This window comes from Alligator sinensis, unplaced genomic scaffold (assembly GCF_000455745.1).
Source record: "Alligator sinensis unplaced genomic scaffold, ASM45574v1 scaffold607_1, whole genome shotgun sequence".
Classification (NCBI taxonomy): Eukaryota; Metazoa; Chordata; order Crocodylia; family Alligatoridae; genus Alligator; species Alligator sinensis.
In genome coordinates, this window is record NW_005841935.1 from 3,506,609 (window position 1) to 3,534,254 (window position 27,646).

General features: G+C 46.4%; 1 protein-coding gene across 2 annotated transcripts in view; it reads right to left on the reverse strand.

The window, feature by feature from the left end:
• Positions 1–211: 211 nt before the first annotated feature.
• Positions 212–27,646, reverse strand: part of LOC102371460 (neuronal acetylcholine receptor subunit alpha-7-like) — a 167,606-nt gene continuing 140,171 nt past the window's right edge. For both annotated transcript variants that reach the window (XM_006019677.2, XM_025199094.1), the window contains 2 exons: positions 16,893–17,002; positions 212–1,000 (listed from right to left, as the gene is read on the reverse strand). In XM_006019677.2, coding sequence (XP_006019739.1) covers positions 479–1,000; positions 16,893–17,002 — 632 coding nt within the window. In that variant the 3' untranslated portion in view covers positions 212–478. The remainder of the gene's footprint in view (positions 1,001–16,892; positions 17,003–27,646) is intronic.

Consider the following 27,646-nt stretch of genomic DNA (forward strand, 5'->3'; position numbering starts at 1 on the left):
CTGCCAATCTGAGAAATGCACAGCACAGCCATAATAAACAAAGATGCTAAAATGTAAAGATACCAAAAATGACAGTTTACTAAAGAACCGGTTAATCTGAGTGATTTGTCAAAGTAGCTGTTAAAGAGTAGCTAAATTTCTACTAGTGTTTTCTTAGCAGCACACACACACTAGTGTAAAGTTGTAACAAATATTCTGTAGTTTAGGTTCTCAACTATCTCAATTGTCACAGATTATGACATTATTACAGGTAGACACAGTCTAAGAAATAAATAACAGAGCCCAGTGTTTTATATTATTCAGTAATTATAATCACTACCATTAGGGATAATCAGCTTCTGAAACTAATTTCAACTTCCTTCTATGTAAGTTAGCTCATAAAAGTACACTTCTCTGTTTCAAATTACTTCATTTAGTAAAGTTAATGGCAACGCTTATTTGGAAATGGCATTTCTTTCACTGTGTTCATCTCAGAGCTTTATGTAAAATCCTTTGAAACAGCTTCTATGAAATTTGGAGCAGACATTAGTACTGTAAATGTGCAGATGATTGCAAACAATGAAAATGCAACCAAGCATAATCTGTCTATAACAGCAGCTGCAAACTTCCACTCACTACAGATTTCTTCACCCTCATCTTGTTTTCTGAAGCGCATTGCAATGAACTGAACTTCTTCCAGGATTTTGACAATCACTGGGATAGTATCCATTAAAGCCCTCTTTTGAACAAGCTCAATATCTTCCGTGGAGGAGCAAGTGACCTTTCCATACTTGCCTCCTAAATCGCTGTTTTGTGGGCAGCAAGGATTTTCCATGGCATGATAGCTGTAGATTATGTTGCCATTGCTAGATGGGTGCCCAGGTAAAACGTTCATCTCAACACTGCTAATGCTTGAATCTTGCTTGTAGTAGCTGTACTTGCAAGAGAGGGGCTTTATGTTTTCTCCAGGTTTTCTCATTCTTAAAAACCAAGCACACCAGTTCAGCAGAACAACACGAACCTGAAACACAGCAAGAAATGACGATAATATAGATAAAGTACAATCCTGTTCTGTAAGTGGTCCCAACGCACTGCACATTAGCAGATGTAGGTAATAGCAGCTATTGCTATGGTACCTGAGCATTACATTGAAAGAAGTATTTTTGCTTGTTTTGTACTTTTTCAAACTTGCCTCTCAAAGTGAAATGTTTCATGCATGATCTCTTTCTGAAAATGTTTGTTTTTTCTGAGGTGGGGGTGAGTAGTACGAGGACGTAAGGTAAGTGGGCTAAGTCCCAGCCTGCAGTTCTGGTTGGGAACACTGGAAGGTGGTGGGGTGAGGTGCGTATGTCACTGGGTCCAGTTCCCTAAGTAGGACATCAATATGCCCTTTTCACCTCAGGGCCAGATGGCAGTCTGGGCCAGACAACAGGGCTCAGAGACTGTTCTTGGATTGGTTCCCCATGACATAATGCTTCATTGTATCATCGTTCAAAGGTAGGTCAGGGAGAAAAGGTCCCAGGAGAGGCTGGGAGAAGGCCCCGGGGTGGACTGGGAGTAAAGGAATGGTCCCAGGGAGGACAGAGTAAAGTTAGAGTGAGGACAGAGGGAACTGAAATGGCACAATGAAAACTGTTTTGGAGCAGCCTGTTTTGCTGTGTTGGAGACAATCGGCATTCTGACACCCCTCTTTAAAAGAAAAAAAACACCCTCTCCTTCCCAGGAGCTGACCAAAAAGGAGCCTCAGAGATGGGGGTGCTACAGGTCATAGTGGAAGCCAGGGACTAAGAAAAGCCAGGGTCCCAAAGCCAGAGGCTGTCTCCTTGTGAATCCATGATAGGGCTGGCTGCAGGGGGTCCTTTCAGGAGAGGGAAAACAAGTAAGGCTGCTTCTTGGGGTGTCCTGAGGAACAGCTTTCCCTTTCCCCTCTGAAAGGGGCAGTTTGATCTTTTTGTGACAGGGAGGAAATATATTTCTACCAAAAGTTCCGTCTGTTTTGAGAGCATGAGTCAAAATTTAGTCTACAAAGCAATTCTCGTGCTTTTTGGGAAGCATTCCAGGGTGGGCAGAAAGAATCAATGATGTTCACAACTACCAGTGAGATGTTATGCCTAAAAGATTTTGGGAAGTAATGAAAATGCTTGTTGTAAAAGGTTTCTGACTCAGGCTGCTTAGAGCAGTGATTCTCAACCGGGGTGCCACAAGGTGCGGCTCAATATTAGATGTGCAAACAGCTGCACATCATTCATGAGATAAACCAAGAGATTCCAAATAGGAGTCCACAGTGGGCACGTTTACATGAGATGCTTTATTGCTCAGTACGCTAATCGACTGCACAGTAAAGCATCACCATGTAACCATGTAAATTAGTCTACTGCACAGTTGGCTAGTGCCTGTAAATACAGGTATTAGATTACCTGCACATTAGTTACTGTGCAGTAGTGCTCATGTAGACGCTGACCAGGATAAAATTTGCTTCCAGTCAGCCACACCAGCAGGGGGCCTAGTCCTGGTGCTGCTCAGGTACTGGCTCTCGCCAGGAACCAATCAGCATCAGGATGGAGTCGCAAATGTGCACGGGGCCAGGAGACAGCTGCCGCTGCAGCTGGCAGAGCTCTCCTGGCCCTGTGCACATCGGGATTAGCCCCATACCCCTGGCCATCCCCTGGGCTAGCACCCCGGGGGGAGCCTGGAACTCCTCCTGACTGATGCAGGGGGGGCAGAGCAGGGCAGGAGCAGATTTTCTCCCAACAGGGTGCACATGTAGTCATGCCCCTGGGAAGTAAAATACTGTGCAGTAAGCCGATAGCACATTAACAGAACATACAGATGCTCTCAGTGTCAAGAATATTCTGACCTGTTGTGGTCTTTCTGAGTTCTTTGCCACAGAAGAATTAGTTTGTTATTTTTTTGTAGTAAAAAAAGGGAAAGCTAAGGTCTGGCATATTCTAAAGAGGTGCCTTGAGTCTAAAAATGGGTCCCTCCACTGTAACAAGGTGTGTCTTAAGTCCAAAAAAAGGTTGAGAACCACTGGCCTAAAACTTTCCAAACAGGCAATTTTTTTCACTGTCTTCTAAACAAATTCATTAGCTGCCTCCACACTAGTGGAAATGTTTGTTTCCCCGGGGACAAGTAGCAGTGGCACACTTTGTGCTGACCCCAGCAGCCTCAGGCAGCTGCAGGGAGCCTCAGGGAGCTGCAGCCCCAATGCTCCTGCAGCTGGCAGCCTGGCCCTCAGCTGGAGCATGGCTCCAGCCAGCTAGTCTCTGGTTTGGGGCAGCATGGGCTACTACCAAATGCACTACCCTGCTTTTTTTCTGTCATGGGTTTTTTTGACTCTGGGATCTCCCGGGATCAACCTCACCCCCACCCCGTGCTGCCAGGTAGCAGCGTGGGGCACGCCTGCATGTGCAGTGTGTGCAGAGGGGTCTGTGACACCACATACCACGCATCCATGCTCATCTAGATGTGGCCATTGTGTTAATTGAAAGCCATTTTAATCCTTTCACAAGGAGTTAAAAAGAAAACCCACCACAGGCATTCCTTATTAAAAAGCCAAATAAATTTAAAACAGTTCAAAATCTAAACCTTTTTCAGAGGAAATGGTGCAAACACAGGTGTTATTTTCTCATACTCTGGTACACGGTCCATGATAACTGTCTAACCTGAATATGAGAGTCTACTGTGTATACGATTGTTGTCAAGACTGTGAAATGAATTAATACAAGAGGATGTACCTTATTTTTCCCCTCAAATTAATCTGTAGAGCTCTTATCTGAACCCCTGGCAGACAGGAATTCTGTTGGTTGGTATAGATTGCTGTAACCACAGCAAGGTAAATCAATTAAATACTGTATCTGTAAAATGTCCAGATTATTCCTTCAGAGAGTATGTGTTCAGGAATGGATTGCCCTTTATGGAGAACCTGTGAAAGTCACTTTTAAAAGGTAAGAAACCACTTGCATTTTTCATTGTGGTTGTAGAAAAACAGTCCCCAAATGACAGACAACTAAATTGATGCAAACTTACTTGAACCTACACAGCTCTTACCACCATTTAGAACAGTGGCTCCCAACCTTTTTGTTGCTGTGACCCTAAATCTAGGTCACGACTCCTGCCCCTGCCACCGACTCACTCATGCCTGGCAGTGCCAGAAGAGCCTGGGCTGGGATCTCAGGGGGCAGCAGTGGCAAGAGCCACGTGGACCGTGCACCAGGAGAGCCCCGGAGGTGGGAGGGCCGGAGTGAGGAGTGGACCCCCCATAATCCTGATTCGGGTTGCAACCTGCAGTTGGGAGCCACTGATTTAGGAGGTTACAGTACAAGGGTATGAAATGCCCTTGTGAGAGGTGCAATGCCCTGAAATCATGGAATATTAAAATATTATTTTATTAACTTCATAAATGTTAGATGCAGCTTTATGGGTCTGCTGGTGATTATATTCCAGGCTGAAGGGTCCAGGATGCTTCTTGAAGGTGCTAAAGGAAATAGGAGGGGAGAATTAATTCAAGTCCCCCATGTGTAAACAACATAGGTGTGACAGGACCATTAACACGCCTGGCACTTTAAGAGGGGAAGAGGCCGCATGAGAAGCAGCCTGCAGGTGTGGCAGGGACCAATTAGAGTGTCACCTGACCAGAAGGGGGCTGGGCTTGAAGTATATAAACCCAGGGCCTGAGCCACTCAGGCAGCCTAGCTCTGAGGGCCATGGAGAGAGGAGCTCCTGGGCAGGAGGGCTCCTAGGTAACATCTGAGCTGGGGTAAACAACTCTGGAGGTTTGTGGCTGGGACTAAAGGATGGTGGAGGTCCCAACAGGCCTAGGAATGAAGAGACCTGTGAGCAAGGGCTGGTGACCCCATAGCTCAGTGGGGGCAAAAACAGGCCTGGGAATAGAGGGGCCTGGGAAGTACGGCTAGAGAGGCTGTAGCCTGTGGAGGAGCAGAGCAGAGAACTGAAGAGCTGGGAAGCAAGGAGGCCAGGATGCCTGTGGTCTCACCTGTCCTAGAAGTGGGCCAAAGTCTAGGGAGACTAAGAGTCAAGGACTACTGCCAGAGACCGAGGGGGTCAGTAGACCCATAGCCCAAAAATATAGGGCAAGGGAGCCCAAAGAACAGGGCCAGAGGCCCAAAGCTCAGGAGGGGCGGAGACAGGAGCCTGAGAGGGTAGGACACGGTGCTCGGAAGTACTGCACAGAGGCAAAGTGCCTGAGTGGGGAGCACAGGCTGAGATGTTGTGCTCAGGACTAGCCATCAGAGGCAAAGTGCCCAGGTGGAGAAGGCAAGCCTGGAGGCTACATCTGGGAGTATAGCCAAGCTAGGCAAAGTGTCTGGGCAGAGAGGCCCAGTCACAGGGACAGAGGCCATGGCCCAAGGCGGCTGATGATGGATGTGATTGACAACACCTGCAAGGCACGGGTGTGGTGTAAGGGGGTGAAGTTTCATGTCCTGGAAGGAAATGTACTTCAAGTGATTCGACCTGGCTCAAAGGCCTCAGCTGACAAAGGACTGGAAACTGCAAAATAAAATTTCTCCTGAGGTGGGGAAAGGAAGGGGTGCACTCTAGTTAAAAACTGACAGGCTTGACGCTGTACAGATAGACTTCACAAAAAAAACACAAAGTACATTAGATCTGCCAGGATCTCCAGGTGACCTGGTAAGCTTAGAATACAGAGATACTGATTGTTGTTTTCAAGATCTGTTTTCCCTGAAATGCTTTTGTTCTGAGCCAAATAAGACATTTGGCTAACTGGATAGTCCTGAGAGAACAGCCCAACACATGTTAGATGACACACATGCTGAAGTAAACACAGGATTCTGGCCCAAGAAAGGTGACAGCTGGTGGCCCGAAATCCAACTGGGTTGCCTATAAAGAAACTCCAAGATGATCCAAGGTGCAGTTAACACAAGGAATCAAAGCACTGGAAGTCACCTATCTGCACACTTCCTGAAGGAATCCCTTTAGAGATTGGTCATCTTTTTCACTGAGGTCACTTCTAAAATGTTGGTACAGGATTTGCCAGGTGATGGGAATTTTCAGCTATCCTACAAGGTAGCTTCCCTCTTACTAACTGGATGTTTTCTTGGTTGCCTGTGTTGATATTCACACTGATTTCCTAGGAATTACTGACTGCTCGGCATGTTTGTGCAATAGCTGTGAACCCAGCAAGTTTGAAATTAAGGCATTTTTAAGCCACCTAAATTTGCACTTAAGAGTCAAGTTTCCCTTGTTTAAAAATCTTGTTCTTCCAGTTCAAGGGTTATTGGTGCTCACTTTCCCCAGATGAGGCACTGGGGTGGTTTCTGTCCAAACACCTTGTCTGACCAAGTCCACTATCCAGATGCCTGTCCAGTGAAGAATTAAGATGCACCATTGAATCATATTTGCATGCTCCACAGAAATACATTCCACAAGATAAAAAATACTACAAAATATAAGAGGTCAGGAGAACTGAAGGGTGAACCATCGTAAAACAAAACTCAAAACAGAAAAGCAGAATTGCTGCTATAGAAGCCACATTTATGAAGGAAGAAAACTTCCAAGATTTTTATTAATAATGATATCAATCAGCCTGAAGTATTGTGATTGGAGAAGAAAGATGGTCTTATGATTATGATACGCTAGTGGAAAATCAAATGATCTGAGTTCAGTTCCTAGCTTTGCCACTGACTTTCTGTGTTATCTTGGACAATACACTTTATGTCCACGTCCAGATGTGCAGGGGCATGTGTCTGCAGTGGCACAAACAGTACAAATTTGTGCCACTACTTTGTACCATAGTGCATGCCCCTGAGCTTTGTTGTGGGATACTGTATCCCATTTTGGACAAACTGCCCTTGCCCAGCTCCTCCTGGCTTCTAGCATGCTGGAGCCCCGTGGGGGGGTGGGGGGGTTGCTAGCAGGAAATCCCTGTAGCAAATTTTGCCCCTACACTGTAAGTCTGCAGCACAGCACACGTTTTAATATCTCACGTGTGCAGTTTGTGCTCCGCAAAGAGTTTTGTGGTGCCACAAACTGCCTGTGCCCGCATGTGGTGATGCAGTCCATGTCTCTTTGTTGAAGTTCCCCACCTATAACATGCAGATGATAACTGTGCTACTTCCATCTGTCAGTTTAACTATCCAATTATTTCGTTCACAGTTATCATAGAAAAAAAAACCCTAAAGCATAGTTAACCCTTCTTAAGTGTTCAGGGAAGACATACCAAAAGGGTGGATACATGCCTGCCATTTCCTCCAGACTCTTCTCATCCATGTTCTTGAGGTTCACAACCCTACCACCCATTAGCTAGTGCAGGGTCTTCCCTGGTACTGCCTGTCAGCTGAGGCTAAGCTATGTAGGCTGTTAGCTGAAAACATCAGCTGTTCCAAGACCCAACCTTGAAGGCTGGCTGTGTGGCCCCCTACTGGCCCCGCTTGTCCTGCTTGCCCCACTGTAGCCTCCCAGGGGATCACTCTGCTGCCTTGCCCATTGTGTCTTGATGGATAAGATGATTATCCAGTCAGATGTGAAAGTGGGCTTTTGGTGCTTCACCTGTCCCTACTCATCATCAGGCATAGCTCCCTGCCCTGAGCAGGACTCCTCCTCTTATTCTCAGTCCTAGCTAAAAGTAACTTGCTTAACTCCAGGCTCTGGGCCCTTCTGGCCCAGTCCTCTGTAAGCTCAAACCCATTGTTGCACTTCTCTGCACTCAGCCACAGGCCCTGCCTCTCTAGCACCACTCATGGCCCCACTGGCCCTAATAGTGGTCTTCAGCCTCCCTTATAGCCGGGCCCATACTTCATGGGTCTTACACTAGCTCCATCTATCAGACCCCCAGCTGTCTTAATGTCAGCTCACTTAGCCCAGCAGGTCCCTGGCCCTGGCAGGGCTGCTTCAGCTTACCAGGTCCATGATGTTTGCAGGGCTTAAAAAGCAGTCAGTCCACACTGTGGCCTTCAACTCCCCTTATGCCATAACCAAGCCTCCAGTCAAAACAAGGAAATGAATATTTGACCAAATGGTCTCCAAGCACCAGACCTCTGCCCTGCTGAGTTTCCAGGTCCTAGCAACCTCCTGCCCTCTCTCTCCATTGGCTCCCTCCAGCTTTCCTGCATATCTATGTTACCTGGGTTCCCTTCCCTTGCAGATGAGAGATCAGGAGTTCAGGGTTAGACTGAGCCCTCTAGCTCCACCCCTTCAGGTCACATGACCTCCACATGACATCCCCTCTTCTCACCCCAACTTACCCAGGGGCTTCTGCTTACCCCATTACTCAGCCTGCTGGTCTGGTCTCCTGCAGTCTGCTCACCTATTCTTTACCTGGTTTTTCATTACTTGTCTACCTAGAGCCCTGCAATAAGCCCTGTGCCTTATTTGAGGGGCAGTTTATCCTAGGTAGCTATCTGCTAGGGCTATTCAAAGCTTAGGTCACTGATTTGATTCGGCAGAGATTCGGCCCAATTCGGTGGCCAAATCTCCAAATCCAAATTGAATCAGGAGACTCCTTAATCTCTGCAAATTGAATCTGAACCCTCCGAATCGATTTGGAGAGATTTGGAAAGATTTGTCCACAGGCACAGCTTTAAATGCTTTTTCTACATACCTCAAGGTACCAGGAGGCTCGTGACTCCTCCAATGCTGGGGCGCATGGAACGTCCCACAGGAGCATGGAGGGGTTCCCAGTGCACTCAGCAGCAGACCCAGAAGTGGACTAGAAGCACTTCTCAGTGACTGATGTCTTCTGGGTCTGGGGGGGCACCCGGGGTCTCCCCACAGCCAATTGCAGATCCAGGGAGGCGCTGGGGGCCCCCCTGCATGCTCCCCAGCGGACCCAGAAGTGGGCTAGAAGTACTTCTGGTCCACTTCTGGGTTCACTGCCAAGCATGCAGCACCACCACCCTCAGCGCTCCAGTGGGACACTCCATCCACCACAACATCGCAGCATTCACAAGCCACACCTGGTGCCTCGAGGTACGTAGAAAAAACATTTAAAGCTGTGTCTACGGCCGAATCGCTGATTCTCTGAATCAGTATCGAATTTTCAGATTCAAATTCAGCTGAATCTAATCGGGGACAGTGATCTGAATCAACTAATCAAATCACTGTCCCTGATTTGGGCCAAATCCGAATCCAAATCAAATAGGGCCCGTTTCGCACACCCCTACTATCTGGAGCTCTGTAGTTCCTCTCTATATTCTCTTGGGCTGCTTTCTTGTCAGAAGCTGCCCTTGCCCAGCCTGATTGCAGGCCTTGCCTTCTGTCCTTTTCTTCTTGAAATGACAAAGTCCCTTGACTCCTCTTACACAGCTCAATGTGCAGCTGCAACCAGAAAAGCCAGTAAAATACTGGGCACCATTATCATGCCACTATACAAATTCATGATGCATCTACATCTTGAGAGGGCAAAGACAAAGTGAATAGGGAATTGTTATTCACCAAGACCCAGAATACTAAAACTAGAGAGTAACTATCAATAGTAGGAGACAGATTTAAAACAAAAGAAAGCACTTTTTTGCACAGCATGTAATTAACTTCTGGAACTCATTGCCCTGAAAGGTGATAGAGGCAGATAGCGTAGCCACGTTCAGAAAGGGACCAGATAAATTCACGGATGATAGGTCAATTCATAGTTATTGAACTAAAGAGTTGGAGATGTTTCCTCTAGCATCTCTAAGTCAATGATTGTGGATACGCGGGAGAGTAATGAACAGGGTTCCTAGTTTTCTCTGTTAAAGAATCCAAAATTCTCTGATTAAAAAACCCCAAATCCACATTTTTCCATGCTTAAGATGAAATGCCACTAATATATATATATATATATATCTCAGCTGAACACAATGTTTTATTAATATATTTGCAATTTTAAAGCAATTTGGAAACCTACCAGTGCCTCAATCATTATAATAAAATAAATTCTAAATATCTATATATTTTGGTGTTTGATTTGGGCTTTTTTTATTATGGAAAATCAGAGTTCCCCTTGCTCCCTTTGCTCACTAGGATGCAGGTCCAGCTGTGGCTGTCTCCCCAACTGCTTTGTGGTGCTGAGCAGACCTGATCTGCTGTTACCCCTCTCTCCCAAACCACAGTCCCCCCCTCAACCCTGCCAGTGTCCCTCACTGCTGACCTACAATCCCTCGCCACACCCCCAGAGCGATGGGGGAAGCAGCATTCTGCCAGGAGGCTGCAGCTTAAACTTGAACTGTCAATTGTACAGCCCTGCTTTAAAACATACATCCCTACCATTGTCTGATCCAATCAGGCACTTCTTATCTAACTCTTGTAGCAGTGATTACAGAGGCATTCACCCTTAGTGCTCTGTTACATGTTAGGCTTGTTAGATGTTAAAGGTGCTAAGCCTCTAGCACTTAATTAGCTCTCAAATGATGACCATAAACGTCTGTTGACACATTTGAAAAATTTGCTCTTGGCAAAACTACTGGTTTTAGGGGACCAACCAAAAGAAAGCACAATTTCTGACTATTACAGCAACCTCGGTACCTCTGGATCTTGGTTGGTATTTGAATACCAAGGTGGTAGATAGATCCATGTAAACTCCCCAGCATTAGGTGGCAAGGTAGAAAACTAACTATCAGTCACCCTCCTCTTCTGTCTCCTAATGGAACAGACAGGAGCACAATGGACCAATCTCTCTTGGGAAGAGAAAGGAACCTGTTTAACTGGAACTTACTTACCAGTTCAGGAAAGCAGAGCTATTGGCTATAACAGCTAATTAAGCATGTACCTTCTATGTAGGTCCTTCACCTGCCCCTATTTTTTCAGCAGTCAATTCCTTTGAAACAGAACGGGGAAAATAATCCCACAACAGTCTCCAATTAATTAGGTAAAGAGAATTGAAATATGCAGAGCCCCCTTGGTGCTGTGGAGTGGAATGGTAGGGGATCTGCTGAGATTCAATTTGTAGAGAACAAGAGTTTCAGGTAAGCAATTTCCTCCTCTCTGCAGATAATCATCTTAATAGATTCCTCTTCTTATTACTACAGGGATGCCTCTGAAAGAAATATATGGATTGCAACAGGCAGCAAAGAAAAAAATCAAAAAGCTGAATGTGCCCAGAATCACAATGGCAAAAACATTTGTGTTTGCATGCAGGGAGAGAAGCTACTTTTCATTCTTTCAGTACATCTTCCTCCATACCAATGTGTAGGACTCCTGCCTTTTCACTCCAAATCTAGCAACCCTGTGGCTTCTTATGCAGTAGTTTTCTCTTTCCTGGTATGGCACGTACGCATCCAAACAACATCTTGATCCAAACATCCCCTTCTTGATTTTATTTTTTGGGACTGCAGTACAGTCTATAGATCCCAGTTAGGCAACACACACAATCATAGAATCATAGACAGTTAGGGTTGGAAGGGACCTCAGGAGGTCATCTAGTCCAGCCTCCTGCACTAAGCAGGACCATCCCCAACTAGATAATCCCAGCCAAAGTTTTGTCTAGCTCAGTTCTGAAAACCACCAAGGATGAAGTTTCCAATACCTCTCCAGGTAACCTGCTCCAGTGTTTTACTACCCTCCTAGTGAGAAAATTCTTCCTAATATCTAACCTAAACTTCCCTTGCTGCAACTTGAGACCACCATTGCTCCTTCTTCTCCTCAGACCTTTCATCCAGCCCATATCCAGCCCATGAGAGACAATCCCTACCCACAAGAGACAGGACAGGCAATGGCTAGGAGAGGAAATAGAGAAGTAAAGTGCCTCACTCAAGGTCACCCAGCGAATCATTCGTAGGCCTTGGAGTAGAACCTGTCACAACCAAATTAAGTAGTGCCCATGTCACAAGCAAGTGAAACCATTCAAAGCAGTTTTGTTTTGCACTAGGTTAACTAAGGGTTAACTAACAAGATGATAGTAACAGGTTTTTTTGCTGCGCATGTCAAAAAGAAATTTATAACTGCGACACCAACATGAAATAGAACTTAGCCTTCTGTGCTGTACATAAATCATTATAATTGGTCAAAGAAAACAAGGAGTAACCCTGTGATAATACCCTAGTGAAGACTGCTAGATAATTGGCGATTCTAATTAAATTTATGACGTGGCGAAAAGCAATTGGCTAGTACACAAACAAAACCCTGCTGCATTTCCGTGAAGTTGGAGAGAGCGACTCCGTATACACCTGGAGACCTCTAACATAGGTGTTAGAGTAAACTGACAATTTGATCACTTGCCAGTTCGCCCCCCCCCGTCTTCAACCTTATCTCAGACGTAATCGACGACCGCCGGCCCGACCTTCTGCCCAACCACTTTTGCGAACTGACCTACTTTGCAGACCGACCTCATGAACTCTAAGCTGTAACTAACCAAGTATCTCTGAGCTCCGTCTTTCACCACCTTGACGGCGTGAGTAAATAATCTTGCTTTGCAAACGATAAGCGTCCGCCTAATTAATTCCACTCCAAGCGTCACAAGTACCCGCCTGACGGCCGTCTAAGGCCCCCAGACCGACCCTCTGCCGACCACTGCCCGGGTGGGAGTCAGGGAGAGCTGCTGGCCGGCTGCCCTGGGTCCCGACAGAACCCAGGCATCCTGAATCACATGTTGGTGTGCTACTCAGTAGACCATTCCCTGCTCTATTTCTTAATCTTCTTCACTTTCATGTTCCTAGAAAACAAATGCCAGTAGCAAGAGAAAATAGCCCTTTCATTGACAATTCCACAAGCAGGCTGAAGGGCATGGCCTCCACAGATGCTGAAGGAAGGTGATAGGCCAGTTTCATGCACCACTAGTTAGGCCATACTATAAAAGCTATTACATTATGGAAGGCTCTGTACATGCCAACTACTCTGGCACAAGCAACAAAACTGGTCATGAGAGGACAGAACAAGGCTAGAACATCCCTCCTATCAGGCCTGTGCTGCCATAGGTAAAACCTCAAAGAGAGTCTCATTGTCCAAGACAGCGTCTCCTACATGACTGAAATTTTAGAAGTGTCCATGAGCATCTACCCAACTTCAGTGAATTGGGGGAGGCCTGGAAGCCCTCCTCAGAGCTGGATGGGCCTGGTGGCAAGCAACAACTCACTGAATGGTGAGGAGGGTCTGGATCCTGGCAGTTCTGGGAAAACAACACAACCAGTCCACAGCCCTTCCAAGGCAAAAGACGCCAGAGTCCTACTTAATCATGAGGGCCATGGCCCTCCTGCCTTACACACTCCTCCCATAAACAGGATTTTATTGAGACGGATGTCTTCAGAGCTCTCTGAGACCAAAGCAAGTGGCTGATGTTCATTCAGAATCCATTTGCTATGCTGTCTAGAAGGTAAGGTGATTTTAAATGCCATGACAGTCACATTAAGAAATGTTACTAGCATGCCCAGTAGCTACTAGACTTTTCACTCTGTTTGTTTTAAATGTGCAGTGACGCTCTGAATTATTTTTAGAGTACACAATTTGGGATACAGAGCAGTTTCCTCCCAACCCATCCTGCATTTCCTGTCTAAAAGTAGGATGATGCCAGTAGGTCGTGTGACATTTTTACATCTTGTCAGGGTAATTGCCCAGCATGACAGTTACAATAGATGAAGTATCAGAGGATGCTGTAGAAACAGACTCTAAAAATATCAGACTGGACAGATTATTGTGGATATTTGTATCCACTTCCATTTTCATTTTCTTTCCTTTTTAATTGGGCTAATGTCCCCTGTATAAAAGACCTTTCACAAGAGACATGAAGAGGAAAAAAGGCCTCGTTTTTTCTTGTGCTGAAAATTTGAACACTGTTCCTAAAAATCATCTTCCTATTTAATAACATGTAGTTGGCAGCAACTTCAGGGAAGTTGTGGAAGCCATGCCCTCAAAACAGACAGGGGCCACAGAATGACTCGGGTACAGGTGACAAATGTTAAGAACAGGATAAGAAAGGTGTCAGTCAGAGTTGAAACGAAGGATCTTCAGGGAAATTTTAAAATGGGAACCCAGGACAACACCACTGCTCTGTAGAGTTCAAGGAGTGAGTGGATACTACCTGAGGCCTCACAGCCACAAAGGCCCCCAGCTGATACATGTCACACTTTCCCCACCTTACCTAATGCCAGGAGGAAGCTGACAAGGACTTTGAGGCTGAATGACAGACCAGCAGGCCAAAATCCTCCATCCACACCCAGGACAAGCAAAAGACCTCAGCAATGATCAAGCCAAGCAGCATGGTGAAGGGACACTTCAGCCTCTACATCATTTCATCTTAGAGGCATCATCAGAAGCGTGTCAGTGATGATTAACTCATTTCTCATTGTGTTCTGTCCAGACCAACCCCTGCCCCTCGTTACCAGGTGGAGGCAGGAAAAGAGGCACCCAACAGCCTGAGAGCAGCTCCAGCTCTTACTACAACACAAAGACTGCTTCCTCAGCTAGTTTTCTGCATCCAGGACCAGCAGCTGCAAGACTTGAAGCCAGACCCTGACTTGAACCCTCCCTTTGAATACTGTGTTGAAGCTGAAACAGTGGGGTTGGTAGGGTTGCTAACTCTGACTGAAGCTATTCTGGGAGATTTTTTTGTTCCAACATGACATAATGTCATTAATAGGGGTGCACCAGTAGAGTTTTTGGGCCAATACTGATGGCCAATTTTTAACGAGCCATATCATCTGATACCAATCTGATTGCTGATATGCAGCTTGGCAGCATGGAAAGCAGCATCCAGCTGGTAAGTCTGTTGTGAGGGGAGGAGTGTGCGGGAGGCAGATCGAGGCCCCCGCGGTGAAGGAGGAAGTGGGGCTGAGGCAGGGGCAGGGGCTGCGCAGACAGGGTGGAGCATGGGACAGAGCCATGAATGGCTCGTCTGGGTGGCACAGGGGGGCAGCTCGTGCCACTACGCTCCCCAGGAGGGCATGGGGGCATGTGCCCCCGGATCTGCGCACAGGTTGAGGGCAGACTGCTGCTGCATGCTTGGGCCAGGGCACCAGCAAGCTCTTCCCAGCAGGGGCCTGGGCTGGGTTGTGCTCAAGGCAGGCAGCAGTGACACTGGAAGGGAGGCTACAGGGGGGTGCAGACCCCTCCAAATTCACCATAGCCCCCATCACAGCATCACTGCCACCTCCCCCAAGTGCAGCCCTGGCCCAACCCTCCCTCCAGGAAGAGCCCGGCACTGCCCCCAACCCCAGCCTGCAGCAGCAGCCTGCCCTCGCCCCGCATGCAGATATGCAGATCCAGGGGCACACACCTCCCATGCTCTCCCAGTGTGCGTGCAGCAGTGGGAGCTGTCCCCACTCCCTGCATTCTCCAGACGAGCCGCTCTCAGCTCTGTCCCACGCTCCACCCCAGCTGTGCAGTGCCTGCCCCTGCCCCAGCCTCACTCCCTCCTTCACCGGGGCATTTATTGGTGACATTATCAGCCACATCAGCAAAAAAAACCAAACAGTTGCCGATACTGTCAATTTTCCTTATATTGGTGCTGATCCAATATGGGAGCGATGTATCAATACACCTCTAGTCATTAATTGTACTGTTCAATCTGTTCACAATATCAATTTACTAGATTGCTTTCAATAGTCACCAGGAGATTGATACCAATCCCAGGAGACTCCTGGCCAATCCAGGAGGGTTGGCAACCCTAGGGGTTGGTACAGGGCAGATTTAAAGAGCCAGTGTGTATTGGAGTTCAGCAAAGCCCAGGATCTCCATCAAGGTAAGTTTCCAAGTGCCCCAAGGGCCCTTAGATTGTGTCATTGGCAATCTATTTTGGGCCTTTAACACTTGTTGCTCATATGTAGTATGGTGTGGGGAAACCAGTTGGGAAACGCTGGTCTAAACACAGACTGGGTCAGGGTTTGGGAGCCAGGTTACCAGATCTAAGGAGGGAAACCCTGCGGCAGAGTCCAAAAACACAGGCCAGGTCAGAGTCCAGGAACTGGATACCAAATTACCAGATCCAAGGGAAAATCCACAAGCCAGAGTCCAAAAACAGCTAAGCAGTGACAGGAACCAGGAAAGCCAGAGCACAGGAAGAGAGAGACTTACCAAAGCAGACCTTGACTTAGAGTCTTTTGCCATAGCTGGAGATAAATGAAGAAGCTACTCTCCCAACAGCCAAGCAGGAGGCCCAGACAGTGGCCAGCTGGAGTGAGTGGGGTTTGGGCTGCCAGTCAAAGCCTCAGGCAAGTGTGGCCCACTAGGCCATTGGCCCAGGCTGGACTGCCTGTCCCTGACATGGTGGCCCTCTTTCTTGGATCTTGTGAGTGTATTTTTACAACCTTTGCTGTGGCAGGACGCTGACAGCCCCTGTCACCCTGATTTATCTTTGGCAGGTTAGGGTGCTATTGGTGTTTTTGGGTACCTTTTAGTTGTGTGACAGGATTGATTTGTATGATTTCAGAAATAGCATAGACAATTTCTCATATGGAACGATTTGGACAGGGATGAGTCTGCAGTGAGCAGGGAGCTGAGCTGGATGAATTGGGCTTCCTTTCAATCCTACTTTTCTGTGATTCTGTAAGTTCATGCTGACTCACAAGTCTGGATAACAACTGCAGAACATGGGTACATTCACACTGCAAATATCTCATAGTAACAGAGTGTTTCCACCAGCAATTTCGCCTTCTCATCCCCATGACAGATGCCAGAAAGAAAGTCTGGCCATAAATCTAGAAACTCCAGGGTCAGGTTTGGGGTGGTATAGTTCTATACAGACAAGAAATAAATTAGAGAACGATGAATGCATGTTGTTTTGAAAATATACAGCTACATAAGTGCCAACAGCTGTCAACTAAGGTAGGGGTGCTCACCTCTGGTCCACGGCACCATGTCATCCAGCCCACAGGACTTCCCCTGGGTCTGAAAAATTGGCAGTGGGCAAGTGGTGGCACTACTCTCCTACTGCCAAATCTCTGGACCTGTGAGGACCCCGAGTCCTCCACAGGGCTGGGTAGGGGCAGTGCTGGGCTCCCAGAACACAATTGGGGCATTTTTCCACTTACCCATCTGGGCATTTTTCCAGCTTGTGGGTCATGATGATGAAACTGAAGGACCAGAACTGTTACCACCACAGAGAGGCCAACAATGACCATGATGCTTGCAAAATACTGAGCTGCAATTAAAAAAAAGAAAAGAAAGAAAAAAGCAGAGATTAATTTGCTTACAAAGCTCAAGGCAAAATCTGCAGTCCAGAATGCTGTGTTGTACCACCTAAGCACACCTGCCTCTTAACTGGACTGAAAATACTGCAGAGTTCCTGCAAAAAATGCCTGGATTTTTTTCTCTTAGTGGCTTTTCATCACAAAATGGATACTTCTGGATCTCGGCCAACTCTATTATGAATAATTTGTAGATAGCACCCAGAGACCCCAACCAAGCTCCATGTATCCATTTGACGATACCAACCTCTCTTGTAAAGCATTCTGAGGTCTACCAATTGAAAGTGCTATACATGTGTTAAGTGTTACACCTTAGATACACACATGGCCTCCATTATTAACAGAGCAGCTCAGAGTCTTCAGTGCACATACGTTCCCCTCCCCCCAACCCCCTCCGCAAGGTGAGCAAGAAACAGATCCAGTGAAAGGATTAGGTGCAAGGCCTGTGGGATCCAGAGTTAGGAGTTGTGTTCTCCATGTGGCATATAGGGAGAGGTACCCCAGAAGGCTGATCCAAAAAATCCTACAGGCTGAGGACTATAAAATAGCTTCTATAAGAAGAAATGGGCACTGAGCCCACAATTTTGGAGTTGTAAGCCTATATAAAAGGAAAAGACAACACAGATTTAATAGTGTAAAGCAGCAAAGGACCATAGGAGCTAATTAAGCACAGATTTAATTGCGCCAAAATGCCAGGCAGCATTACAGTCAAATGGTGCAAACTGAAAATGGAAAGCATTATTGAAACTGTAGATCGTGAGCCTCCCAACCTCCACCCCCATCCCCAGTAGGAGCTTGGAGGGAAAGTGGAGATTTTAATGATGACTCGAAGGGGAGTTCTGTCCCAGCCCTGTTCTGCTGCTGCTGCTCCCCATCAAGGCAAAGATCATGTTAACAGCAATGATTAACATAAATCATTATGTTGTCTTCACATGGGGATATAGCAGTTACAAGAGGCAGCACAGCTCATTTAGCCATGGCAAAATGAATGATGCGGACAGATTAAAAGAACCATCTTGTGGACTAGGAGAATAGACAACCCTCTCTATTACAATGATTTATTAAATGTGGAAGCAAAAAGGTAGTTTGACGATGGGTGTGAAAAAGAGAACAAACAGTGAGTTCAGGATTTAGACAAGTTTGCTGTTGACACCTGCTAATGAACATAGAGAAAAGTGGACTGGAGCTGCTGGAGAATTTCAGTGGGGCTGGGGAAGGAGTTTTCTGATGCTGTCTATGGGTGAGCATAGGAAATGAATAACTGGGCCTAGGCCTGTTTGTCTCTTAGTTTGGGATATTTGTGCTAAAGTATTGTTTTGAGTTTAGAGATAATATCATCATTGTCAGGTGAAAGAACTGTATCAAATGTGACAGGGACATGGTGGGGCCACCCTGACCGGAACCATGGTTGTGGTGTGGTGTGTTGGTAAAACTAGGTTGAAGGAAAGATTTTAATTCTGTATAAGAAATGGTTCCCAGAGGGAAAGGACTGCTATGGGCTCATTCAGAGCTGACTTGGCTCCAAGGCAGTAGCAAGAGCAGAAGTAGCAGAGAACCAGAGATAGAGGGCTCTACTGATGGCTTTTCTACCCAACAACCATCATCACAATCACTTTGTCTGGTAAAGCCTGGAGCAACCCAACCCATACTGGGCTTTAAGTGTGCTTGCCCAAATTTTTAATTCTGCCAACCTTTGGCAATCAACGTGAGTAGGACATTGAGGGGGGGTAGGACATGGGGAGCAGAGCAAAACTCATGTCATGTGTATGTGTTAAGCCAACGCGGGGTCAAAACTGCAGGCATACTAGCCCCTGCTGAGGCCAGAAAGCCTGCCAAGTTTCAAGGAGATAGGTACAGGGAGTTTGGGGGAACTGTACCCTAAAATCCTAAAACCAAAAGTCATGTCACGTATACGTGTTACGCCACAGTGGGGTGAAAACTGCAGGGGCGGTAGCCTCTGGTGTGGCCGCGAAGCCTGCCAAGATTCAAGGAAATAGATGCAGGGGTTTGGGGGAAACTGCATCTCAAGCTGCGGTCAAGCAAAACTCATGGCATGCGTGACACTGTGTGTGTTAAGGTGCAGCAGGGTGAAAGCTGCAGGCCTGCTAGCCCCTGCTGAGGCCACAAAGCCTGCCAACCCCCAACCTTTCAACTACTGCAGGCCTAGCTCCTAAGCCCTGCTGCGACTGCAAAGCCTGCCAGCTGTCAAGGAGATAGGTGCAGGGGGTTCTGGGGCCCTGCACCCCCAGCTGCTGACAGGCAAAACTCATGACATGGGTGCTTGTGCAACTGCTGCCTCTCATCAGGCAGCGGGACTGAAGATCCCCTATCATTTCCACCACAGACCTGGGGGTAATAATTGACCACAGTATGAACAACAGCTGGCAGTGCAATGCTGTAGCTAGCAGGGCCAACAATACCCTGGCATGCATCAATTGATGCATCTCCAGCAAAACCATTGCAAAGAAGTGATTCTCCTGCTCTACTCGGCTCTTCTCAGCATTGGTGAGACTGCAGCTGGAGTCCTGCGTCCAGTTCTGGGCTCCACACCTTAACAAGGACATGGTAAAGCTTGAGAGAGTCCAGAGAAAGGCTAACCATATGATCAGAGACTTGCATGGGAAGCCATACAAGGAAAGGCTGAGGGATCTGGGACTCTTCAGCCTGAAAAAGAGAAGGCTGAGAGGGGACTTGGTAGCAGCTTACTTGGTAGCAGAAGCATACATCTAGGGCTCAGTGAACAACTGTTCACCACGGCACCCTTGGGGAAAACTAGGAGCAATGGTCACAGTCTGGACACCCTAGTTGTGAAGTAGTTTTTCCTAATGTTGAGCCTGAAACGAGCCTGAAACAATCTTCCAGGAGTTTGTGAAACTTCTTGAAACTTGGCACACATCATGCCCTCAGAAGCAGCTACCATTCCTGCAAATTTCATCAATATCTGGCCAGAAATGACAGTTATAGCCTGTTTTGACCTTCCCCATTATATCCTATGGGAAATATAATGAGGAAATGTTGAAACAGGGTCGAAACAACAAAATGTTTCGACGGAACAAAACAGAACAGCCATTTCAACTCAAAACAAAAGTTGAAACAAAACACTGTTTTGTTGAAACGTCAAAATGCTGGTTGAAACGGAACACTTCTGTTTCGCACAGCCCTAATACATAGGATACATACACACCCAGAGGAAAACCATGGGACAGACACAGGACACACAGGATGGACACATGCAGAATAAACAGGACAGACACACACAGAGGGCACAGGACACACACACACAGGACAGACATACACAGGACAGACAGAATGAACACTCACACATGTACATGCACATGCACACACACCACCCAGGCCATCTGTTAAGTTATATATCTCATAACAGCTTATTGGAACACACATTGCTCTGGGTTTGTTTGGTTTTTTAAAATACTTTATAGTAGATGTTTGATTTTTAGTATATGATTTATTTCTTTATCTATAACTTGTTAAAATGATATCTTCTGAAAGATGTTGTGTGTGTGGCCCTTGACAGCTCACTAAATCTCATTAAGTGGCCCTCCAGCCCAAATAATTGCCCACCCCTGGGCTAAGGGAACTGTAAACAGGCCCAGGAAGGCCAGAGGTGGTAGAAACCAGTAGAACTGAGCAGGATCCTGGGAAGGGCTCTTAGAAAGGCTCACCCCCCTGCAAATCAATTGTAATAGAGTTTTGGTCGTTGGATTTTGTGCTGTGAGGCATGGGAGTGACTGAATGGGGCAACGAGGACACTGAGGGCAGCTGGGGACAGTGCTGCCATCAAAAAAGGGACGTTAGAGGCTGGGGATTCAGCCCGATGGTCTAATGAACTAAACTGACCTGGGGGGCTGAGTGCCAAAGAGACAGAGTCAAGAAATCACTCTGGTGGTCTGCGTGGGGCAGGCTCCTGAGTTTTAAATAACATCTAAGGCATGGCAGGAAAGCACAGGGAGGTACCCTCATTAACCAGAGAGGAGAAGAGATAGGATTATAGTGGCTACCAGGAGGCACCACACCTGCCTTTAGATGGCACATCCTGTTATGCTGTCCTATTCAATTGTGTGCATATACTGAGTTCAACTGATAGCAGCATTGTCAGGAAATGTGCTCAGGAAGTGGGGGTTGGAAAAATATTAGCTTTCCAGCAAAAATCCTGGGGCAGTGCACTTTGATACACTGGCTTGGCCACTGAGACTGCCGGACAGGGTTTCCCAGAAGGAATTTTGTCTCTAAGGGGAGAAGGTAAATAAAAAGACCCCAAGTTTAAAGAGGCAGAGTTTTAAGAGAGGGGCAGCTAATGGAAACTGGGTTCTTGAGAAGCCAGAACCTGCTGCTGTGTAGAAGCCTAGATGAAGCCAAATCTGCCAGGATCTGCAGTAGAAAGATGTTTAGATGGTAGGTAAGGTAGAACATTTGCTTTAAGAAGGCTTTTTGGGATCACAGACTCTCAAAGTGAAGAACATAAATGTCCAAAGCTGATCAGACCTGTCCGAGGTGAGAGTGGCTGAGGCACAGGGCAGTGCATCCCAGGGCCTAGTCACAGAGTCCAATCTTGAGAGAGAAGGCCTCAGGCCTGCAGGGTGGTGCACTCACGGGGATCACGAATGTGTATCACCTTTCACCTGGACCATATCCAGCAGTGCTCTTCTCTTGTAGTTAGCTGCAGCATTTAATCACATCTGCTCCCCTCCTGAATATACTAGAGCAAAATCTCCCCCATCCTTTAAGAAAACTATGACAAGAAAAAGGCGTCTCTTGTCCTGTCCTACATACCACCTCCCAAAGAGCCACAACCTAGTGCCATTGAGCGCTTAGAAATTACCCCTCCAGCTGGCTGCCATAAAGCCTCTGTCACTGACTGACAAACCAGCCAGGGGTCTATGCTGCCCCTGTTGAAAACAAAAAACTCTAGAGCACAGCTTCCAGGGCTGTTCCTTGCAGAGGAGGATAACATCCCTGCCTTGCTCAACCCTGACATATCTGAGAAGTTTGGCTTGGCTGTAATATTGAAGAGTTCCTTGCCTGGAGCAGCACATAATGATCTGAGACGTCACTTTTCACAGACCATGTGGAACTGCAGTGTTTCACTCTCCCTAGCAGAGCCCTGAAGCAGTATTTAATGAATACACACTGGTTTCAGACCTATGCCAGCATTACTGATGCTTCCACAGAAATAAAGAGGTTCTGGCATAATAAGGCAGTAACTCCAAGCAAACACAGTTAAATGAGAACCAAGAGGTTAATGTTAGCCTCAATTCAGACTTCAAAATAATGGTTTATCGAAGCTTGCTCAACAGATAAGAATAAAAGAAGAATGTTAACAAAAGCCTCATTCTTCTCCCACTGAAATCAGTGTCTTCCATCAGAAGTACTTTTCTGTCCCCCATCACCCTAGTAGATGGCAATTTTTAATTCTTTAATCACCACTGCATCCCCATAAGTAGGTGGGGCAGAATTTGATTGTTATTTTTTTTTATAATTTTGCATTTGTTTTAATTTTTATCCATTTAAATTTTCAGGACTGTGCAAAATTAGGGGTAGGGGGACCGAAAAGTTATTAATCACCATATACTAATATTATAGTACAATTTAACCACCCACCACAACAAATGTATCGGCTGTATGACTGCTGCCAGCTGAGCAGCAGAGCTGCCATCAGTCTTGGCTCCACTCGCCCATAGCTCCCTCATCCACTTTGTTACTTCCTCCTCCTTCGTCCTCTGCCCCTGGGGTTTCTGGGAGTTGCAGTCCAAACTACAGTCAGCACAGTTCTGTAGGACTGCTTGCCCTGTCATCATACACTTGATCAACCATCATTTTTCTTATGTCCCCTTTCTATTAATTTGGATTATTAATGGTGGTAATATTTTTTCATCGGTTTGTGAGCATGAGGTAAAATTAACATTTATCACTGTCTACTACTAAAAATCAAATCCTGCCAAGCCTACCCATAAGATAGGAAATTGCCATTATCCCTGTTTTAGAGGCAGAGACAGTGGGCATGTCTACACGAGTAGCGTTGGCAGGCATAAACCATGATGCTAACACTACTACGCAGTAGCAACAACTGCTGCACAGTAGCTTGTTGCTACTGCACAGTAGGGTCAGAAACGACCTGTGTGCTCTCAGGACAGTGCAGTAACAGCAGTTATCACACAGTCATTTAATACTCATTTAATAATGCGCAGTAACAGCTGCACAGTTGGGCACACATGTAGATGCACCCAGTAGATACAAAAAGAGTAAGTGTGTGGCCACATGAGTAAGATACCCTGAGATAAACTAATGTGTGCATTTATAGCATATTACTATTCTGCAGTGTGTGTAAGGTCTTCTCCTGTGGTAAATATGAAGTAACTTACTCCACTTCCATTGAGCAGTGAACTGCCTTTTGCTGACTGCAAAAGAAGAATGACACAGAGTAGCTGACAGTGCTGTCAGTTTACACATCAGCTGACCTCATAGTGACATGCTCATAGCACTGTACCTTTAATGACATGCCCAATGCCACACAGGAAATCTATGGCAGAGCAAGAAATTGAACCTGGGTTTCCCAGGCCAGCCCGTAATACTGCATCACCCTTCCTCCCTAGCATTTTAAAGTAATCATCCCCTGAAGTATATACAGTTAGGACTTGAAACTGCTCCTGATTTTTCCTATACAACACCCCAGGCAAGGCTTTTGGAAAAACATTTTACCAGAGAGGTCAGCACCTACTAAGAAGGGCAGGATTTTCCCTGTTCCCTGCATCTACCACTGAAAAATCTAGTTACTTATTTAGGTGCTGTAACAAGGTTAGGCATCCACAGGCACATCTACACGTTCATTAATTTGCCTTAGATACTGCAAGTTTAGTATTTCATAAAGTACTAACTAAATGCACAGTACCTACACTTCCTGCACAGTAGCGCTGGTCCATGGCTATTTAGTGACTCTTACTGCACAGTAGATTCATAACACTGTGCAGTATACTATTAGCACGGGTTTTGCCGTGCCACGCTACTGCACGCTGGTATTAGGTGAATGTGCAATAAGTATCTCATGTAATCAGGCCCCCATTGCAAAGAGATGCTTGGGTGAGCACTAATGCACCCTGAGGGCCACCCATGGAAGTGACCCCTGCCTACACACAGCTCTTCCCCCTCCTACACTCTATAACAGGCAAGCCAGAGAAGCCAGCAAGTTAAGCTCAGGATAGCAGAAGGGTAAGAACTCAAAAAAGATAGTGATGCACAGCTCCTAGTTGCCAGAGGCTGCTGAGTAAGCAGCAGGAAGGACTGGAAGCAGAATAAATGTGGGGGTGTAGTGACACAACCCATTGGATAAGGAATTTGGAAAGGGAAGAACAGCTGGATATCACTGCCCTGAGCTGGGATTGTGCAAAAGCCTTGGGGGAGTATGACAAGCAAAGTATTCATTGAAGTCTGTCACTGTGGAATGGTGAGCAGGATTTTAGCAGAAACTTTATTATAGGAACAGCTCCCTGTTACTCAGTGAAGACAGTAAGATTGGCTGAAAACTCTAATGTGAACAGAAACATCTGCTACAGTGGCAGAATTGGAAGGAACATGAACATGCGTGAACAGGAGCTGTTGGGCATTAGTTTCTTTCTGAAAAATCTGGCTATTTTGCACTCAATTCTAAAAATATTGGTCTGCGAGTTTTATTAACGGGTTTCAGTGTGAACAGGAGTTAACAGGGAGATATAATAATGAGTTAGCTTCTCATCTAGGGAAAATCAGCAAAGCTGTCCTGAAGCCAGAGCACCAATAGCCTACTGCATTCAGCAGTGCCAAATCTGGCCAAGAAACTAATTTACACCTGCTCCTATAAGCAGTAGTTTACCTAGATTTTTCTGCCAGCTATTAGCTCTTCGGGAGAATCAGGATAGGCCTGGCATATTAGCAGCCGCCACTCCCCCACTGCCAAATTTCCAGACCCATGGGGATCCTCACGGGCCAAATGAGATGGCTCCATGGGCCGCATTTGGCCTGTGGGCCGGAGGTTGAGCACCTCTGGACTAAATAGACAGAAGCACCTAATGGTATGGCTTCCCTTTATTGCACTCTACAGGGGACCTAATGTGTGGCAGAGCAGTGTTAATGAATGGGTAAAGGGTGTATGCAACACAGGGTGCAATGAATTATTGTACCTTTCCCACTGGAGTAATCAGGAACTTGCTTCAGGTCCTTGGGAGCCTGGGCAAGCTTGGGAGCTCCTTTGTTATTTGCACACAGCCTCTCCCACAAATCAAGCTTCCTTGGGAAAAAAATTAAAACAGAAGGAGGAAAACATATTTTCTTCCCCACTTTCCCCTACTCCCACGAGGAATGCTATTGGCTTCTGAGTTTTATGAAGCGGTTGCCTTCCTTTGAGGCACTGGGACACTGTCAACAGCTAAAGCTGGAGGTGTTTGACTGAGGTGTGCAGGTTGGTATGGACTCGGTGTGGTTTTGCCTTTCTATTTAGAGTGGGGCACAGTCCTTTCCCAAGGAGCATGCATTGACTAACTGAAACCCTGTTCCTGCAGTGGCAGGGCGTTGGTAGTACCCTCATCTCCCCAGCTTTTACTTGCGACATGGTATAGTATGTACCTGTGTTTCAGACATAGTTGTAGTGGAGGATTTGAAGTGGTGATTCTGGGGATGTCCTTGGGTAAGTGGTTGCTTATGAATGCACAGAACTGAACTCACTGGCCCAAGAGGCCCCTTCCAGTTCTGTATTCCTGTTTATGTCTCTAAAGGAAGTAAAGCAGCACTTAAGCTATTACACTTATTGCAGATACAGACAGGCAGGGCCTGACTACTATACAACCTCCTTGGCATAGCTTATCACAATGGAAGATTAAATTAATGAAATACCATCTTCTGAAAATTTCTAGAACCCACTGCTCTGACCTTTCTGGGACCCTGGCATCTGGAGCTGATGGAAGCCCCACTGAAATCGTCAAGCGGGGGGCGAGGAACTCGCATCACAGCTCCATGGCCTCAGCTTAAAGATTTGGAATGATGAGGAAATCCCAGATGATCTCAGGGATGCCATGACCATGGCAATCTTTACGAAAGTAGACAGGTCTGACTGTGGATGTGGGTTTAGGGCATCACGAAGCACAACTGACATGATCTTCACTGCTCACCAACTGCAGTCATTAAGCTTCAGCATGCTCATGATGCTGTACTGTGTGCTTACCAGAAGCAGACCTTCAGGTAATCATTGGCATCTTTACTGAGGCATACAAGAAAATAGGATTGACATTTAAAATTCAGTAGACTAAGATCCTCCATCTACAAGCTCTTCATGAGCAGTCCCCAGCTCTGGGAATTCAGATTTACAGTGAGACTCTGGAGGACACTGAGTATTTCCTTTATCTCGGAAGCCATCTCTCACAGAAGGCTAACGTTGACAAAGAAATCCAACATCGCTTCAAATGTGCAAGTGCAGCCTCCGGATGCCTGAAGAAATGGGTGTTCAGAGATTGCAACATCAAATTTGAGACCAAGCTTATGGTTTATCAAGCAATCATAATCCTTATCTTACTGTATGGAGCTGAGATGTGGACAACGTACAGGAGACACCAAGTTGGTAGAGAAGTACCATCAATGCTGCCTGAAGAAGATCCTTCAAATTCAGTGGGAAGACAGATGCACCAACATTAGCGTCCTCTTGTGAGCAAACGCAACAAGCTTTGAGGCAATGATCATCCAACATCAACTTTGCTGAGCCAGCCACGTCACTCAGATATCTGCCTCCAGACTCCAAAAACAAGTTTTATTCTCCCAGCTCAGTCAAGGAGAAAGGGCTTCAAGGACAACTTGAAAAAATTCAACATTGACATCAATTTGTGGGAGACAATCTCCCAGAACTGTCCCAAATGAACAAAGAGTCTGCTGCAAGGATTTCAGTATGTTGAAACCTCATGACAACAAGAGATGGAAAAGTAGGAGTGGCAGAAACAGCATGTTGCAGATCAAACTATGAATCCAGAGCCATCCACCACACACGGAAACATGTCCGAGTTGCAATAGAACCTATTGATCCAGGATTGACCTTCTCAGCCATCTTTGGACCCACAGAAAAGGTAGTCATGGAAGACAATCACCCTCAAGTGCAAAAGATTGCCAATGGACACAGAACCTTGTGGCTGGTGTCGATAAACAAACCTTGCACATTCAGTCACAGATAATGGAGCAGCATGTAGTAGAGGTTTGCCACATTTGCCACTAATTGTTCCCACAAACTGTTTTCTTGTTGGCTTAGAGACTTTCAGTGTGTCAAGGTGGTGAAAATGTGGAGACACGTGGTCCTTGAATGTGTGTGTGCATACACTGAATTATCAGTGTGGCCCAGGTAACATTGGTGGTGTTTGAGTTGTCATGACCCATGATTGTGTCTGCTTCGGCACTGCAGAATTATTTCCCGCCACATGGAGCTTTCTTTGCACGGTGCAATTCTCAGCTGCAGAGAGGAAAACCCCGGTGCAAAGGAGTTCCCGCCGCTCGCATGCAAATTTGTTCCCCATTATTGGCTGTTTCTAAATTATTCCCACGTGGCGGCTAGCGATTGGGTTTCCACACGCATA